This window comes from Stenella coeruleoalba (genome assembly GCF_951394435.1).
Source record: "Stenella coeruleoalba genome assembly, chromosome: 8".
In the NCBI taxonomy this organism is placed as follows: domain Eukaryota; kingdom Metazoa; phylum Chordata; class Mammalia; order Artiodactyla; family Delphinidae; genus Stenella; species Stenella coeruleoalba.
In genome coordinates, this window is record NC_137154.1 from 5122656 (window position 1) to 5140580 (window position 17925).

The 17925-nt window shown below is 48.3% G+C and overlaps 1 protein-coding gene across 4 annotated transcripts in view; it reads left to right on the forward strand.

The window, feature by feature from the left end:
- Window positions 1-5828: 5828 nt before the first annotated feature.
- The window catches only part of CHKA (choline kinase alpha), a 63216-nt gene continuing 51119 nt past the window's right edge, over window positions 5829-17925 (forward strand). For all 4 annotated transcript variants that reach the window (XM_079928637.1, XM_079928638.1, XM_079928635.1 and 1 more), the window contains exon 1: window positions 5829-6654. In XM_079928637.1, the coding sequence (XP_079784763.1) occupies window positions 5948-6654 (707 nt within the window). In that variant the 5' untranslated portion in view covers window positions 5829-5947. The remainder of the gene's footprint in view (window positions 6655-17925) is intronic.

Here is a 17925-nt window from a genome sequence, read left to right on the forward strand (position 1 = left end):
GGGAGGAACCAGGATATATAGGGATTTTTGCAACAAAAACCAGGTAGTCAGAACATTAAAGGATTACTGTTAATTAAAGAAAATCAGACATCTCAAGTTAATGAATTTGGCGCTTTTCTGTGTATGGGAAGATGTAAGAGTCTGGGCTCACTGAAGTAATTTCTTTGATATGCACCTTACCTCTCTAGGGCCAGCATCCTATTCTCTCCCATCCTGAATCCCCTCAGAGTGCACCGTTGGGTGCAGCTGCAATGGCTGATGGTTTGACAGCCACAACATCCTTTGTTCACTAATATGGCAGGTGACATCCTTCATCCACATACTTTTAAAAATACTTTATTGCTAGAAAATGCTAACCATCATCTGAGCCTTCTCTGAGCGGTAAACTTTTTGCAGTATAAGGTCAACTGAAAAAATGCACAACCTAAGAGCTGAGTTATGTTTCATTTGGGGACCTTCCTGAGGACTACAGTCTGGGAAACAGCCTCTCAGATAGCTCTGAGGAAACATTCCAAAGAGGTAAGGAAGGAGCCGGGATATATAGGATTTTTTTGTTGGGAAAAAAAAAAACAAACTTATAGTCAAACATCAAAAGATTACTGCTAATCACAAAAACCAGACATCTCAAGTTAATGATTTTAGTGCTTTTCTCTGTGCGGGAAGATGCAAGAGACTGGCTTGTTGAAATCATTCCTTTGACAGGCATCTTAGCTATCTAAGGCCAGTATCCTGTTATTCTCCATCCTGAATTCCCCTCACAGTGTGATGCAAGGGGACGGCTGCAGTGGTTGATGGCTTGATGGCCACAGCATTTGTTTTTTACTGAAATAGCGGGCAATATTTTTTGTCCACAAAAACATCAAAGATCACTGATCACAGATCACAGTGGCAAATATAATAATAATAATAAAAGTTTGAAATATTGCCAAGATTACCAAAACGTGACACAGACATGAAGTGAACAAATGCTGTTGGAAAAATGCTACCAATAGACTTGCTCCGTGCAGGGTTGCCACAAACCTTCCATTTGGGAAAAATGTATTTGTGAAGAGCAATAAAACAAGTTATGCCTGCATTTCTTCATTTTTGAAAGTGCTAGGAGCCTCAAAGAATGGAAAAGTCCCCAGGCCCTGGTAGACTTCTGGGAGGCGCTGCATCGCCAGAGTTCCTGCAGGCTTTGCTTCCCTCATGGTACTTGGGATGAGTTGCTGCAGGGCCACTCTTACTAACAACAGATGATGGCTGCTCTCTGCCAGTCTCTGGGAATCCAGAGAACAATCAGTAGAAGGGCACAGCTACCCTTTGTGTGTCCTTGACTTTGAGCCCAGCCCCTTCCCTGCTGGCTTCCGTGACTCCCCCCAACAAACTTGCAGGGTAGGAACAATTATCTCCATCTGGTATAGAGGGGTAGGTAACTTGTCCGAGGTCACACAGTTGGTGGAGGCAAAAGTTCCAAAGACAGGTTTTTACGTCTAATGCTATATACTCAGGATACCTGCATATGGGGTATGGGGCGAGGGCCTGTCCCATCCACCGGACGCATGGGCATACAAGTCACCTGCTTTCATTAAACTCTCTGGGCCCTAGGTCCTACCTGTGGCCTTGAAGCATTGAGGCTAGGTGTATGGTAGAAGGATGCCTCTGAGAAAGGCTGAGACCTCTGGAAGCTGCTGGCCTGCCAAGTCTCTAGCTGACAGAGCAGCCTGGACTGGGGCCAAACCCAGGCACTGAGTGAAGGGGCCCAGTTCCATGTCACACTGCTGGCAGGGCTGTAACCCAATCTTTTTTTTCTTTTTTTTTTTATACAGCAGGTTCTTATTAGTTATCTATTTTATACATGTAAGTATATATATGTCAATCCCAATCTCCCAATTCACCTCCCCCACCCCCGCTTGGTGTCCATACGTTTGTTCTCTACATCTGTGTTTCTGCTTTGTAACCCAATCTTGAGCAGGTAGGATTTCAGTCCATTGATCTCTCTGAGCTCACATTAATATTTTAAGGCTCAGAGCTTAAGTTGGGGTGCCGGGTCTTGAGTGTAGCCTGGGAGGGGGTGGTGAGCACAGCTGTCCTTACTGAAATAGCGGGCAATATTTCTTGTCCACAAAAACATCAAAGATCACTGATCACAGATTACAGTGCAAATATAATAAAAGTTTGAAATACTGCCAACATTACCAAAACGTGACACAGACATGAAGTGAACAAATGCTGTTGGAAAAATGCTACCAATGGACTTGCTCTATGCAGGGTTGCCACAAACCTTCCATTTGGAAAATATGTATTTGTGAGGAGCAATAAAACAAGTTATGCCTGCATTTCTTCATTTTTGAAAGTGCTAGGAGCCTCAAAGAATGGAAAAGTCCCAGCTGTCCACAGACACAGGGCTGTCCTTCTCCAGCCCTCTAGGGAACTCCCACTGTGCCAAGTGCCTTGGACTTTCTGGGTCAAAGGTGTTTTTGGTGCAGAAGGATGGGGTTCTCCTACATTCAGAGAGCAGAGTCCTGGGTGGGTCCCGGGTCCTGTCCTTACTAGCTGCCTGCCTTGGACAAATGGTTTTACCTCCTGGTAAACCATCGCACCTGAGAGACGAAGTGCTAATTACACTCACCACACTGCTGGCAGTGAAAGTTCAAAGATGCTGGATACAAGTAAGGGGCTTGCACAGGTCCCGCTCGTACCAAGTGCCTGACAAGTGGCCCCTCTCTTTTGAGGGGAGGTAGACGCACAAAGCCTTTCCTAGGAACAGGCCTTGCTGCTGGAGCTGGTGGCAGGGCTGGGGCCCCTGAGTGGATCCCTTTGTTCCTTGGGGGAGGCCCCTGGTCTGCCCAGTGGCCCTGGTGACTCCTCTGCCAGGTTCCTCAGGCCAGACCAGAGGAACCAGTCTGCAGGAATGTCAGAGACTGGACAGGGACGCCCCAATCTCCCGCCTCTAAGCTGTCCAAGGCACATCACCCACACCGTGTGTCTGCTCTCAGAATTCAGCATCAAGGAGCTTTTGGACAATTTTTTCCGATGTCCTAGAAGAAAAGATTTTACACTTGGAACACACTCTCTCCAGCACCAGTGGCTGCCATAGCAAATTTCTCTCCAAGCTTCGTCCAGCTGTGCACACATGATCACATTTTGGTCATCAGAATGTACATTCCAGTTTGCATTCTTTTCTCATATGACATTGTCTTCCGAGGCTGAGTTGCTACAAGTGTGTGCATTACTCATCACCGAATGCCAGCTGCTGGCCGAGAAGCCACGCCATGCAGCACGTTGCACGTAACAATACGGGGCGGGGGGTCCTGCTCACCGCACACTTCCTGTACGGCCTCTCGCTCTCCCTCACAACAACCCTGTGCCCTGCGGATTATAACCCCCATGTTACAGCTGAGGAAACTGAGGCTCAACCCAGAGTCATACAGTTAGGAAGTGCTGAGCCAGGACTTCATTTGTTCAGCAAATACTTCCGAGGGCCTACAAACCTCAGGGCCTGCTGGGCACTGTGATGGAGAACTAGACACTTAGGTCCCTGCTTTCCTGGAGGTTGCAGTCCGGTGGGGACACAGACAATACACAATAGAGCAACTAACAAGGGTGAGGGGAGAGGGAGAGGGTGGCGTGGGGTGGGCAGTACTGCTAGTCCAGATTGGAGCAGGGGCCAGGCATAGCTGGTTTCCTCACTGCCCAGTACTGCCAAGTCCTCTGGCTGGCACACTGAAGGCACTTGAGAAATGTGTGGAAAATGAACCCTGCTTACCAACTTCACTGCTGTCTGATACACCAACATCCTTTCTAGCCCAGTCCAGGGCACTAGACAAACATTTAGGTTATTTCCAGCTTTCTTCAGTGAGAGAACACGGTGATGGCCAGTTTTATGCACAGGGCTTTTTGCTGTCAATGACTTCTTTTCTTGGGAGGAAGTCTTGAGAATGGGGTTGCTACCTCAAGGGTCATGGGCATATTTACCTTTCTGGATTTCTCCTTCGGGTGGTGATATGCCTGGCACTTTTCCTGAGCACCTACCGTGTGCTGTATACACCATCACAGATGACTCTGGAAAGTTGATATTATTATGCCCCTTGCAGAGGTAAGCAGCCTGAGGCTCCTGACTGCCTGGTAGAGATGCCTTCTCAACTAGCTCAAACACCCCTAATGTAAAACCTAATATTTTAGCATTACTATACGCCAAGCTCCTCAGTTTCTGCTTCGGAGGTGTTGCATGGAATTGATCACGCCGGTGCTAAGGGTGGGCCCTGACTGGCCAGGCCAAGGACGGGCCATTGAGAGCTCAGTCCAGGACTTTAGTTTGACTGTAGGGGAGGGAAGTTTTGTCCATATGGACATGGTGCTCTTCACACAAAGGAGCCAGGACACCTGCCTGGCTCCTCACCTTAGCCAAGGGGCCTCACCTGAGTTGTTCAGCCTCCGCAGGACTCAGTCTTCATACCCATTAAATGGAAGCAGTAACAGATATAACTTTCCAACACTTTTAATGAGGCAATTTTTTATTCCCACAGGGAACTGCGATCCCATAAAGGGGTCTGTGGGTTCTAGTAGCCTAAACCAGGCTTGAAACGACAGAGGCTCAACCCCTACTTCCTGTGCCCCTTCCTCCTGGCCAGGTTTCTGGCATTCCTCTGGGATTACCAGGCTGCTGTCACGGGACACTGCGATAAAGGCCTGTCACCTGGGCAGAACGTAGACACAGCCCCACCATCTGAGGGCTGGTATTTTTAGACAAAGTCCTTGGCTCCCTTATCTAAATGGCCTGACTGGAGACCTTGATTTCTCAGCTTTTCCAACATCCAATGGGACTCCTACTCTGCCCCCTCCTCCATGCTGGATGGCTCCCAGCTCCCTCCAGTTCAATGTCCAGGCCCACCTCCACAGCTGCCTTGACAAAAGTCCCCTCTCATCATAATCCTTTTGTTCAATGAGCGCATTTTTCTTGGAGCAAGTTCAGCCAAGTGCACACTGCTAAAGAGAGATGTTTTCTTCCCGAAGACTGTGAAATCCCCACGTAGAAGCCATTTCCTGCATGCCAGGCGCTGAATTTCCTAAGCAGCCAGGGAACCCTCTTGTCCCAGCTCATGCCCGGTAAAAACAGGATCTGTAATTTAAAAATTTATCCATACTCCAAATGCTTTCGGAAAGGATTGGGGCGGCGGGGTGAGAGGAGTGAGGGACATGGGGCAGTAAATGTGGTAGATGCGAGCAGGGGCCCTTGCCTCCCCTCCGCGGGCAAAGGTGCGTTACACACAGTCACGGGGCTGCCTCCAGCGTGGGGGCGGGCGGGGCGGCACCCACAAAGCCAGCAGCCCCGTGGCACTCACCTTTGGCCAGTACTCAGGGCGGCTGCGGGGATGCCGCTCCGCCCGCCCCGAGCCTCTAGGCCCTGGCATCCTCAGCACCACGGACAGGGAAACTGAGGCTGCAGGAGGCTTCAGAGGGCTCCGCGGCCAGCTGTGCGGCCTTGAACCAGTCGCTTCTTCCCCCTTTCGGGCGTGACCCGGGGACAATAATTTCTCAGGCTCCAGCTTGGACGGGGCGTGGCCGCGCCTCGCAGGGAGCTAAGCCGACGCTGGGAAGTGTTATAAAAACACACGCACGGAGCTGCAGAAGGAGGTGCCTCGCCCAAGGTCATGCGGAAAGAGAAGCCAGCCTCCAGGGACCGGCTTCCTAACTGCCCGCTGCCAGGCCCTGGCCTCTGATGTCCTGCAGGATTCGAGGGGTCAAACAAAGTTTCGGCCACCAAAGCCAAGTTCTGGCTCCCCCGAGGTTCAAGGGCCGCGCAGCCCCCGCCCCCACTCGAGGAGCCCCCCCCCACCCCCGCCTCGCTAGCTTTCTCCATCCTCGCGACCCCAGCACCGGCTCGGCGCTCCGCCCCCTCGAGGCCCCGCCTCCCCAGGCCGCAGGAAACGAGACAGAGGGGGGAGGCCGTGTGCTGCCGCAGCCAATGGGGAGGCGGCGTGGCGAGGGCGGAGACGGTTGTGATGCGCCAGGCCGACGGACGGCGGCCAATCAGCGGCGAGCGCGAGGGCGGGCTGTGACGCGGCCGGCGCTCCTCGTGCGGCGGCAGTACAGGAGCGAGCGCCACGGCCAGCAGAATCAGCCGAGCGCCGCCGTCGCCCGCCGCTTGCCGCTTCCACGCCGCCGCCGCCGCCCCGCGACCGCCCGCCGGCCCCCCAACCGCTGCCGCCCCCGGCCTGCCCGTCAGCGAGCGGGCGAGCGGCCTCCGCGCCCGGTCTCCGTGAGGGGGGCGTCCAGCCGGATCCTGAGCCTCGCGCTCTCGTGTTGCGGCCGACCGCGCCTCCTCGGCCGCCTGCCCGGCATGAAGACCAAGTTCTGCAACGGGAGCGAGGCGGAGCCCTCGCCGCTCGGGCTGCTGCTGAGCTGCGGCAGCGGCAGCGCGACCCCGGCGCCCGGCGTGGGGCAGCAGCGCGACGCCGCCAGTGACCTCGAGCCCAAGCAGCTGGGCGGGCGGCAGCCGCAGCTCGCGCTGCCCCCGCCGCCGCCGCCGCCGCTGCCGCTGCCCCCGCCGCCGCCGGCCGACGATCAGCCCGAGCCCAGGACGCGGCGCAGGGCCTATCTGTGGTGCAAGGAGTTCCTGTCCGGCGCCTGGCGGGGCCTTCGCGAGGACCAGTTCCACATCAGTGTCATCAGGTCGGTGGCGGCGGCGCGCCGGGGCGGGCGTGAGGAAGGGAGGGCTTCGCGGACGCGGTCGGGTGACGAGGGCCGGGGGCGGAGTCTGAGGTCGGGGGCGGGGCCGGGGGCTCTGCGACCCGCGAAGCCACCTTTCAGGAGCCTTTGTGAAATCCAGGCCAAATCCCGTGAAACGGGCCCCCGAAGACCCTCCAGAAGGCAGGCTGTTGAAAACATGCCGCTTTCGTGGCAAAACAGGTCTCTTCTAAGGAGAACAGTACTGTTCAATCACAAAGTACATTTTGTCCAGAAGCTTAAACTGTGTCTAGCAAGTCCCTTTGGGTTTAGGGCCTTGAATGAAGGAGGGATGTTTTGGCTGGCTTAAAAAAATCACTTGGTGACTTACTTTTAGTTCTTCAAGTCCATGATTAGGTTTTTCCCACTGAAAGAGACATTTGTTAGGGGTGAAGGGGTGACGTTTGTTAGTTCCCCGCTAACCGCTCAGACATGTAGGTGTGTGACCAGCCAAAGTTAGGATGTGTGGCTCAAAAAATAACTAAGAGTGAGGTAGAAAGAATTTCCCCCCCTCTTTTAAGCTTAAAAAAACTAATCATAAGTTTAAATTACAAAAAAAGTAAGCGTGTATGTATTCAGACTTAACAGCAAAAGATAAACTGGTTTTTGTCCATCCTGCTCCCATGAGATGATCACTTAACATTTAGTGGGTTTACTTCTACTGAGACCTTTAAAAATGTGTTTTCTTGGGCTTCCCTGGTGGCGCAGTGGTTGAGAGTCCGCTTGCCGATGCAGGGGACGCAGGTTCGTGCCCCGGTCCGGGAAGATCCCACATGCTGCGGAGCAGCTGGGCCCGTGAGCCATGGCCGCTGAGCCTGCGCGTCCGGAGCCTGTGCTCCGCAACGGGAGAGGCCACAGCAGTGAGAGGCCCGCGTGCCGCAAAATAAAAAAATGTTTTCTTTTTCTGCTAATTTTCTTGTAACTGGTTGACCAGGTTGAGTGCAGTATCTAGAAACTGGCTCGCTGGCTGGCTGCCACCGATAAGCCCCAAATCCAGTTTTAGTCATTTGATTCCTTTTCTCTGCCCAGTGCTTCGCCAGAGCCGCAAATGCAGCAAAATTAACTGAGCTTCACTTTCTTTTTGTGCCTGTGGCCTCTCTTACAGATATGCCTAGGAGCAGTGAGAATCATAAAGGTAGAAAGAGAAAAGAAAACCAAAGAATTGCTTAATGAAACCTTTGTTTTTTTCCTGAAATGAAACTGTCTCCCAAACTATCACATTTAGTTAGGCCTGAAAATTCTCAGTGAGAAGATCATCCGAGGCCATGTGATCGTCAGGTCGTCCAGCTGTAAAGTGGAAAACGTAGAGGGGCAGTGACTTGCCTGAGGTCAGTGGCTCTGTGCTGACATCACAGTGAGCTGCCAGGTCTCTTGAACCCACCTCCTACTCCAGTGCTCTTGCCTGTTGCCTATGAAAACGTTTCGGCTACCCTGGATCCAGCTGTAAGATGTTTTTGAGGTGCTTTTCTGGGGAGTGTCACTCATTAGATAAACCTTTGTGTTTTTGCTCAAACCTGACATTCTAAAAGCTTTGAGGATGCCGATGAAAAAACTGATCGGTAGTCAATCTAAGAAGGAAATGGAAAATTTTATTCAAGTCAGACTGAGGATTATAACCCGGAGACAGCCTCTCCGAGAGCTCTGAGAACTGTTCTGAAGAGGTAGAGGGGGAGGCCCAAATATATGTGATTGTTGCACAGGGGGTGCGTGCAGTCGAGCTCACATCTGAGCAGAAGGTGGCTGCTAGTCATGAGGAATGACTTCTTAATTAATGCTGTTAGTGCCTTTCTAAGTGTGGGAAGGTGCAAGGATAAAAGATTTCTACAGAAAATATAATATCTCTCTGAGGGTCAGTTCTGTCATTTTTCTGAGGGCATGGAGTACTTCATCCTGATCTTTGCCCTGAATTCCTTTCAGGGTATATTGTAAGTCAGCAACTACAGTGGCTAATGATTTGATTCTTGTTGAACTGGATAGTGGGCAGGATTCTTTATTCTGCAGTCCCTTCCCTTTCGGTTGTAATTTCAGCCAAGGTTTGGGAGGCATTTCGTGACCAGTCTGTCCCACTGTGTTAAGAATGCTCATTCCCAGGCCAGGGGAAGATTTTGTTGATAGGCCACTCAGTGTGCTGTTAGTGGACTAGGCCCTGTTAACAGTAGCGAAAAGTCTCTGGACCACCTATCTTAGTAGTCTGTTATGCTCCAGGAAAAGTTTCCTTCTTTTTTTAAAAAAAAATTTTTTTAATTATTTATTTTTGGCTGCGTTGGGTCTTTATTGCTGTGCACAGGCTTTCTCTAGTTGTGGCGAGCAGGGGCTACTCTTCGTTGCGGTTCGCGGGCTTCTCTTATTGAGGAGCACGGGCTCTAGGCACGCAGGCTTCAGTAGTTGTGGCACACGGACTCGGTAGTTGTGGCTCGCGGGCTCTAGAGCGCAGGCTCAGTAGTTGTGGCGCACGAGCTTACTTGCTCCGCGGCATGTGGGATCTTCCTAGACCAGGGCTCGAACCTGTGTCCCCTGCATTGGCGGGTGGCTTCTTAACCAGTGCGCCACCAGGGAAACCCCAAAGGTTGCTTCTTGTTGCTTCTTCCCATATCTAGAGCTATACGATCATAATCGTTGGTCTTATAGAACTGTAAGTTTGGTCAATCGTTTCAAGTTGGCTAATCATCATTAATTTTATTGCAGGCTTAGTCACACACTTGGTAATGCAAGAAACAGTAATCTTGTAAAATAGGCAGAATACTGGTAATATAGCTAGTGACATTAATAAGATCATAAGTAAGTATTTAAGCTAAGAACTTCCATTAGGTTTGGCCCAGTATCACCCCAGGTCGTCTGACCAGTGTGTTCTGGGCCAGTTGCTGTCTTTAAGGGAAATAATATACTGGCATTATATGTGAAGTTCACCAAAGATGTCTTCAAGTGCAAGGTGAGTGAGTGGTGGGTCATTGTGACCCCTAACAGGATTGGGAAAGGAGTTACATGGTTGGCTCCAGAAGAAGAAAAATTGATCTTTATGGTTGAGCAGGTATTTCTGTCATTGGGGAGGTCTGGTTAACACATAACGTAGATGCGCGATGCATGCCGGAGGGGAGGGAGGAGGCCAAATGGGCAGAGAAAAATTTTATGTTTAAATTTTTCTTGTCTTGCCTTAAAATATGAATTTTTATTTCATCAAGGATGTTTTGTTTGTTTTCTCCAGGAATCAGTGGTCTTGGAAGACACAGCTTTCCTTTTGGTTTGGTGGACCTTTTAAAATAATGTTGTATGGTGTGATACACTGCCTCAGTCCTGTTTTCTGGAATAGAATGTAGTTATGGAATGAGTTTAACAAGGAGAAAAGAGGTGATTTAGGATATGGGAAAGTGGGTGATGCCTAGCTTTAAAAAAAAGGCAAAAGAGGTAGTTCAAGTGGGGAAAGATATACAGTTGGTTGAAATTCAGTGGCCCCCCCATAGCCAGTCCATGTACAGGTTCTGGCTGTCACGTGTTCCTGATCCGTCTCTCCAGCCCCGGCTCTTTGCTGGGTGCCCGCCTCAGCGCAGCCCATCCAGTCCGTCCCACACTTGACCCTTCTGCCCCTCCCCACCCTGGAATATGTTTCTCCTGCTTCTTTTCTTTGAGTTATTATCAGCAGCTGGCTGGTGCCTCAGGATTATTTCTCACCCTTTGCATTGGCTCAGAAAGCCCTCCTCAGCACTCGGTGGCAGCTAAACCCTAGTGAACTGCTCTTGTGCCCACACCTCCGGTCTGCTCCAGGCCCGCTGTCCTTGCTTAGACCCTGTAACAGGAGGCACCTGTGGATATCCACCCATGCCACCCCCCCTCCATTCTGTATCCCATTGCCAGGGATTTCTCAAATATCCTGACTCCTTTGTTTAAAAGTTTACTGTGGCGTCCTGTAGCTGGAGAATAAAATCCAAACTTGTTTGCATGGTTTATACTTGGGCCCCAGCCTTAATTTTTCAGGGTGGTTCTTTTTTTGTTGCTGTTTTAAAATCATTCCTTTCCCCTAACCAGCAGCAACTAACAGTGAGCTAGTTACACTTGTCCTTGCACTTCTTGAATGAGCTTTGTGTTTTCAGTCTCCAGACCTTTCTTTGCTCCTACACTCTGCCTGGCAGCCTGATGTCTGCCTTTTTTTTTTTAAATAAATTTATTTATTTATTTAATTTTTGGCTGCCTTGGGTCCTTGTTGCTGCACATGGGCTTTCTTTTAGTTGCAGTGACCGGGGGCTACTCTTTGTTGCGGTGTGTGGGCTTCTCATTGCGGTGGCTTCTCTTGCTGCGGAGCACCGGCTCTAGGCGCGCGGGCTTAGTTGCTCCGCGGCATGTGGGATCTTCCTGGACCAGGGCTCCAACCTCTGTCCCTTACACCAGCAGGCGGATTCTTAACCACTGCACCACTAGGGAAACCCCCTGGTGTCTGCTTTTAAAATACCTCCTTCAAGGCCTAACTTAGAGAGCCAGAGAGAATTAGTTTCTTCCTCATTTAGGTTTCTTCCATACCACTTCATGCATACACATCTTTATGTCACAGCACTTACCACATTATGTGTGTTCATTCGTTCAAGTCTGTTAGATTGAATTCCTAGAGGGCATGTCGTGTTCATCTTTGTATCTCCAGTAGTAGAAGAGTGCCTGACTTTAGCACCTGGATTTTCGCTTAAATTGGCTTCTTTGCTGTCCTCCTAATGTGATGATAGGGCTCTTTGTAATCAGACTACTGGTTGCCTGAGTTCCTCCAGCTATGAGTGGTATAGGGAAAGATAAAAATTACTGTAACATGAAAATTGTCATTAATGTACTGACCACTTGGAAATTTTGTCCATGCCCGGACATCACAGCTGAACACTAGCTTCTGTCTCTGCCCATCAAATCAATGTTTGTTATTATCACGCTCATTGCTGGTGGATAGAACAGTCACAGTGAGTTGTGAAATGAAATTGTAAATCTTGCAAAAGATGCAAGATATCATGAAGTTTGATGAAAGAAATGTTTGTGGACTATTAAAGTTTTACACCCATCTCCCCACAGACCCACTACGAGTTGAGAAATGATAGGATAGATGGTACCATGGGCCCTTCAAAATCAGATCATTTAAATATCAAAAGACAGAGAGGGCCTTGAAAAGACTGGCAAAGTCCTCAGCTGTGTTTGCAAAAGTATACAGTAAAAGTCAAAGAAGGAGTGAATTGTGCTTTATGGTGCTATCTTAAAGGATTTTGGAAAAATTATGCCAAAACTCCCTACTTGATTTCCTTTATATGTACATAGTTACTTCGATAATCTAAATTATGTTACATGTAAAGACATAAATAATTCTGTTTCATTTTTCAAGATAAAGTTTCATTTACACTTTGTTTTTACTACACACTGTGAAAATTTGGTCCCTTAAGGGGCCTTACTTCTTTTTTAAAAAAAATTAATAAACTTAACTTTTTTTAGAGCAGTTTTAGATTCACAACCAAATTGGGCAGAAAGTACAGAGAGTTCCCATTATACCCCCCTCCCCCCACAGCCTCTCACTGTTGACATGATTCTTCTCCTGCAGTGGTACATTTGTCACAGTCCACGAACCTACACTGACACATCATTATCACCCAAAGTCCACAATTTACATTAGGGTTCACTCTTGGCGGTGTACCTTGTACAGGTTTGGACAAAGGTATAATGATGGGTACTATATCCACCATTGTAGGATCCTACAGAATAGCCTCGTGGCCCAAAAAGTCCTCTGTCCTCTGCCGATTTATCCCTCCCTCCCCTCAAACCCTGATCTTTTTAGTGTCTCCATAGTTTTGCCTTTTCTAGAACGTCATATGGTTGGAATCATACAGTATAGCCTTTTCAGATTGTCTTCTTTCATTTAATAATATGCATTTAAGTTTGCTCCGTGTCTTTTCATGGCTTGATAGCATATTTTGTTTTAGTGCTGAATCATATTCCATTGTATGGGCGTACCACAGTTTATCCGTTTGCCTGCTGAAGGATATCTGATCTGTGTTTTGGTTTTTTGGCCCCAAGGCATGTGGGATCTTAGCTCCCCGACAAGGGATCAGACACGTACCCCCTGCATTGGAAGGTGAAATCTTAACCACTGGACCGCCAGAGAAGTCCCTGAAGGATGTCTTGATTGCTTCCAAGTTTTGACAGTTAGGAATACAGCTGTTATGAACATCTGTGTGCAGGTTTTTCTCTGAACATGTTTTCAGTTCATTTGGGTAAATACCAACAAGCCCAGGTGCTGGATTATATGGTAAGAGTATGTTTAGTTTGGTAAGAAGCTGCCAAACCATCTTCCAAAGGGGCTGCACCATTTTGCATCGCCACCAGCAGTGAATGAGTTCCTGTTGTTCCACATCCTCCAGCATTTGGTGTTGTCAGTATTCTGGATTTTGGCCATTCTACTAGGTGTGTAGTAGTATCTTGTTTTAATTTGTGATTCTCTAATGGCAAATGATGTTGAGCATCTTTTCCTATGCTTACTTGCCATCTGTGTATCTTCCTTGCTCAGGTGTTGCTTGGATCTTCTGCCCTTTTTTTTTTTTTTTTTTTTTTTTTGCGGTACGCGGGCCTCTCACTGTTGTGGCCTCTCCCGTTGCGGAGCACAGGCTCCGGACACGCAGGCTCAGTGGCCATGACTCACGGGCCCAGCCGCTCTGCGGCATGTGGGATCCTGCCGGACCGGGGCAGGAACCCGCGTCCCCTGCATCGGCAGGCGGACCTCAAACCACTGCGCCACCAGGGAAGCCCCCACCCATTTTTAATCAGGTTGTTTTCTTATTGTTGAATTTCAAGAGTTCTTTGAATGTTTTGGATAATAGTCCTTTATCAGATGTCTGTTGCAAATATTTCCTTCCAATTAGTGGCTTGCTTTGCATTCTCGATAGTGTCTTTTGCAGAGGAGAATTTTTTAATGTTAATGAAGTCCAGCTTATCAGTTATTTCTTTCAGGGATCATGTCTCTGAAGTTGTATCTAAAACATCATCACCTAGATTTTCTTTAATGTTATGTTCTAGTTTTTTAGATTTTCTTTAATGTTATGAACTAGATTTTCTTTAATGTTATGTTCTAGTTTTATAGTTTTGCATCTTACATTTAGGTCAATGATCCATTTTGAGTTAATTTTTGTGAAGGTATAAGGTCTGTGTCTAGATTTCATTTTTTTGGCTGGGGCTGTCCAGTCCTTCCAGCACCATTTGTTGAAAAGACTATCCTTTCTCCACAGTATTGTTTTTGCTCTTTGTCAAGATCAGTTAACTGTATTGATGTGGGTCTGTTTCTGGCCTCTGCATTCTGTTCCATTGATTTATTTGTCTGTTTTTTTTGTTTTGGCCAGTATCACGCTATCTTGATTCCTGTAGCTTTATAGTAAGTCTTGAAATCTGTACGATCAGTCCTCAGACTTTGTTCTTCTTCAGTATTGAGTTGGCTGTTCTAGGTCTTTTGCTTCTCCATGTAACTTTAGAATCAGTTTGTTGATATGCACCAAGTAACTTGCTGGGATTTTTATTGGGATTGCATTGAATCTATAAATCCAGTAGGGAAGAACTGACATCTTGACAATATTGAGTCTTCCTGTTCACAAACATGGAATATCTCTCCATTTATTTAGTTCTTTGATATCTTTAGTTAGAATTTTGTAGTTTTCCTCATATAGATCTTGTACATATTTTGTTAGATTTATACCTCAGTATTTAATTTGGGGGGGGTGCTAATGTAAATGGTAACACGTCTTTAATTTCATTGTCTACTTGTTCATTGCTGGTATACAGGAAAGCAACTGATTTTTGTATATTAACCTTGTATCGCATAACCATGCTATAATTGCTTATTAACTCCAGGAGTTCTTTTCTTCAGTCTAGTCTCTTGGCTTGCTCATCTCTGACCCTTATGCCCACCGTCTCCTTCCTTGGTTTCCTCTCTGGCGGAGCCTGGCAGTCAGCCTAGACTCCCTCCATGATCTCACCATCCTCTGTCCACTGGCAGGGAATCTTTTACCGCCCTAGGACAGCCCTCATCTTTAGCTTTGCATTAGCCCATCTTGCATCCACAACCAGGCTGCCATCTCCCTGTAAATCAACATTCAATCATCTCATTGTGCCTAGTACTTTTTTTTGTTGAATATCACAGTAGTCTAGGGCCTGGTGATGAAACAATAAAAACATAAGGCCCAGGAGGTCCATGTGGGCTAGAAGGGCTGTGGGGCACTTTGTGGAGAAAGTGGGAGCATCCCTGAACTCTGAGAGGTAGAAGGACCTTTCAGGTGGGAAGAGGAGGCAGAGGTGTGCTGTGTCCCAAGGATGCTAAGGTTGGTGGCTTGAAATGGGTATTTTAGAAATACTTTCTGAGGGACATTTGGTAATGACCGGACACATTTTTTTTTTTTTTTTTTTTTTTTTTTGCGGTATGTGGGCCTCTTACTGTTGTGTCCTCTCCCGTTGCGGAGCACAGGCTCCGGACGCGCAGGCTCAGCGGCCATGGCTCACAGGCCCAGCCGCTCCACGGCACATGGGATCTTCCCGGACCGGGGCACGAACCCGCGTCCCCTGCATCGGCAGGCGGACTCTCAACCACTGCGCCACCAGGGAAGCCCCCGGACACATTTTTGATTGTCACGATTTCGTGGTGGTGGTGGTGGTGGTATTACTGGCATCTAGTGGGTAGAGGGCAGGGATACTGTTCAACATCCTACAGTGCTCAGGACAGCACTTCCTCTCCGTGCCCTGAATGTGGACAGTGCTTAGGTTGAGCAGCCTGGAGCAGAGGACTGAAGACCGAGCTTTTCTCTGTCCTGCACACTTTTTTTTTTTTAATAAATTTATTTATTTTATTTATTTATTTTTGGCTGTGTTGGGTCTTCGTTGCTGTGCGCAGGCTTTCTCTAGTTGCGGCGAGCGGGGGCTATTCTTCATTGTGGTTCGTGGGCTTCTCATTGCGGTGGCTTCTCGTTGCAGAGCACGGGCTCTAGGCGCATGGGCTTCAGCAATTGCAGCATGCGGGCTTCAGTAGTTGTGGCACACGGGCTCAGTAATTGCGGCTCACGGGCTCTAGAGCGCAGGCTCAGTAGTTGTGGCTCACGGGCTTAGTTGCTCTGTGGCATGTGGGATCTTCCGGGACCAGGGCTGGAACCCGTGCCCCCTGCATCGGCAGGCGGATTCTTAACCACTGCGCCACCAGGGAAGCTGTCCCACACACTCTTTTTTTTTTTTTTTGCCGTACGTGGGCCTCTCACTGTTGTGGCCTCTCCTGTTGCGGAGCACAGGCTCCGGACGCGCAGGCTCAGCGGCCATGGCTCATGGGCCCAGCTGCTCCGCAGCATGTGGGATCTTCCTGGACCGGGGCACGAACCCGCGTCCCCTGCATCGGCAGGCGGACTCTCAACCACTGCGCCACCAGGGAAGCCCCCACACACTCTTAAAGATTGATAATAAACAACTGACATTATCTCCTGTAATCTTCACAGACCCCCTACTAGATATTCTTACACCATCTTACAGAGTAATTTGCCCAAGACCATGCAGCTGTCTGCAGAGCCAGCAGCCCACCTGGGACAAAGCCTGTTCTCGTAACTGTGCCTGTAGACTTGGTGTTGAGAGAGCTGGGAGTTGACACCTGTTCCTGATTACTGTGTATTATGCTGTCATTTTACTGAAGTGCTTTTTTCCCCCTGAGCTGTGGTCGTTTCAAGTTGAATTTTAGATGGTTAGAAGAAATTTTGCAAAGGTCTCCTTTTTTCTTGTTTGTGCTCTAAATTCAGTAGCTCTTTTGATATTACGCTGTCTTCTATTTTCCTTGCAGGCCCTGAACCTTAGGGAGACTAAGTCCTGTGTGTGCTGGGCTTTGCGCCATGTTACTTGTGGACAGTTTGCAGAGATTTCAGTGGCTTTTTTGGTTTTCAGCAAAGTACAGTTGGTTAGGTGCAGACGAGAAATTTCCCATCTCGGTTTAGCAGGTGAAAACGTTTGTGTTAAAGGCTTCTCTGGAGCAGGCAGTGTCTCAGGTTTCTCGTTGTCTGAGCTGACTCACCTAGATGGACTCCTTTTCCAAATGGTTAAAAATACATAGATGTTTTTGATGGATGAATGGACGAGCAGAGTGTGGCATATACCTGTAATCAGATATGATTCAGCTTTGATAAAAAGGAGATTCTGACACGTTACAACATGGCTGAACCTGGAGGACGTTCTGCTAAGTGAAATAAGCCAGTCAAAAAAGAGAAATATTGTATGATGTCACTGCTGTGAGGTCCCTAGAGAAGTCAGATTCATAGGGACACAGTATCCTGGTGGGTGCCCGGGGCTGGAGGATGGGGAATGGGGCGTTAGTGTTTAAAGGGCACGGAGTGTCAGCTTTATGGGATGAGCAGTCCTGGAGGCAGAAGATGGTGATGGTTGCACAAGAATGTGAATGTACTTAATGCCACTGAACTGTACACTTGCCGATGTTTAAGATGGCAAACTGTACGTTATGTGTGTTTCACCTCAGCTTAAATATTGGAAAAAAAGTAATCTAGATGTTTGACGTGAGGAATGGCATATTTCAAGACCTTGGGCACTTCACCAACTTGTTGTATCACTACAGCATGCATTTTCCCCATGTAGAATGGGGAAAGACCTGATAAGTCTACAAATAAAGGATACAAGCCATTTGTAAAGCTACTTGTATTAAATACATGTTGCTAAAATAAAAACTATGTTATACAGTAGACCACTATCTAGTGAAGTGATTTTACTCCAAAACTTAAAAAATTGTTTCTGTGGGGCAAAGAGAGTGCACACAGTAGTGCAGAGGCTCTCTCCCCTGCATTCACTTTATCACTTGTAGTTAAAATTACCAACTACTTCCTGTCACACACTGAGTACTTGAAGCACAGGGTGTGACATTCCCAAGTGCCCAGGACCTGCCCCGTGTAGACCAGCTTCCTGCTGCCGTGTTAAAGTGTCACACAACACAGCACGAATGGACCACATCTACTGGACTGTTCGGCCTTATCTTTGGCTTGGATTTGACCTCCTTTCTACACATGGAGTATATTTTCAATCTATGAGAACTTTTCAGAGCAAGCAAACTTGAATGATAGTTTTTATAGCCAACACCTGCCAGTAGCATTCGGTGTTTTTCACAAGGTGGATGAACAGTCTGGGAGGATTTGTGAAGCGGCCAGGAACCAAGATGCCATCTTGCCCTGCAGCTTTGTGGCTGGAGAGGGA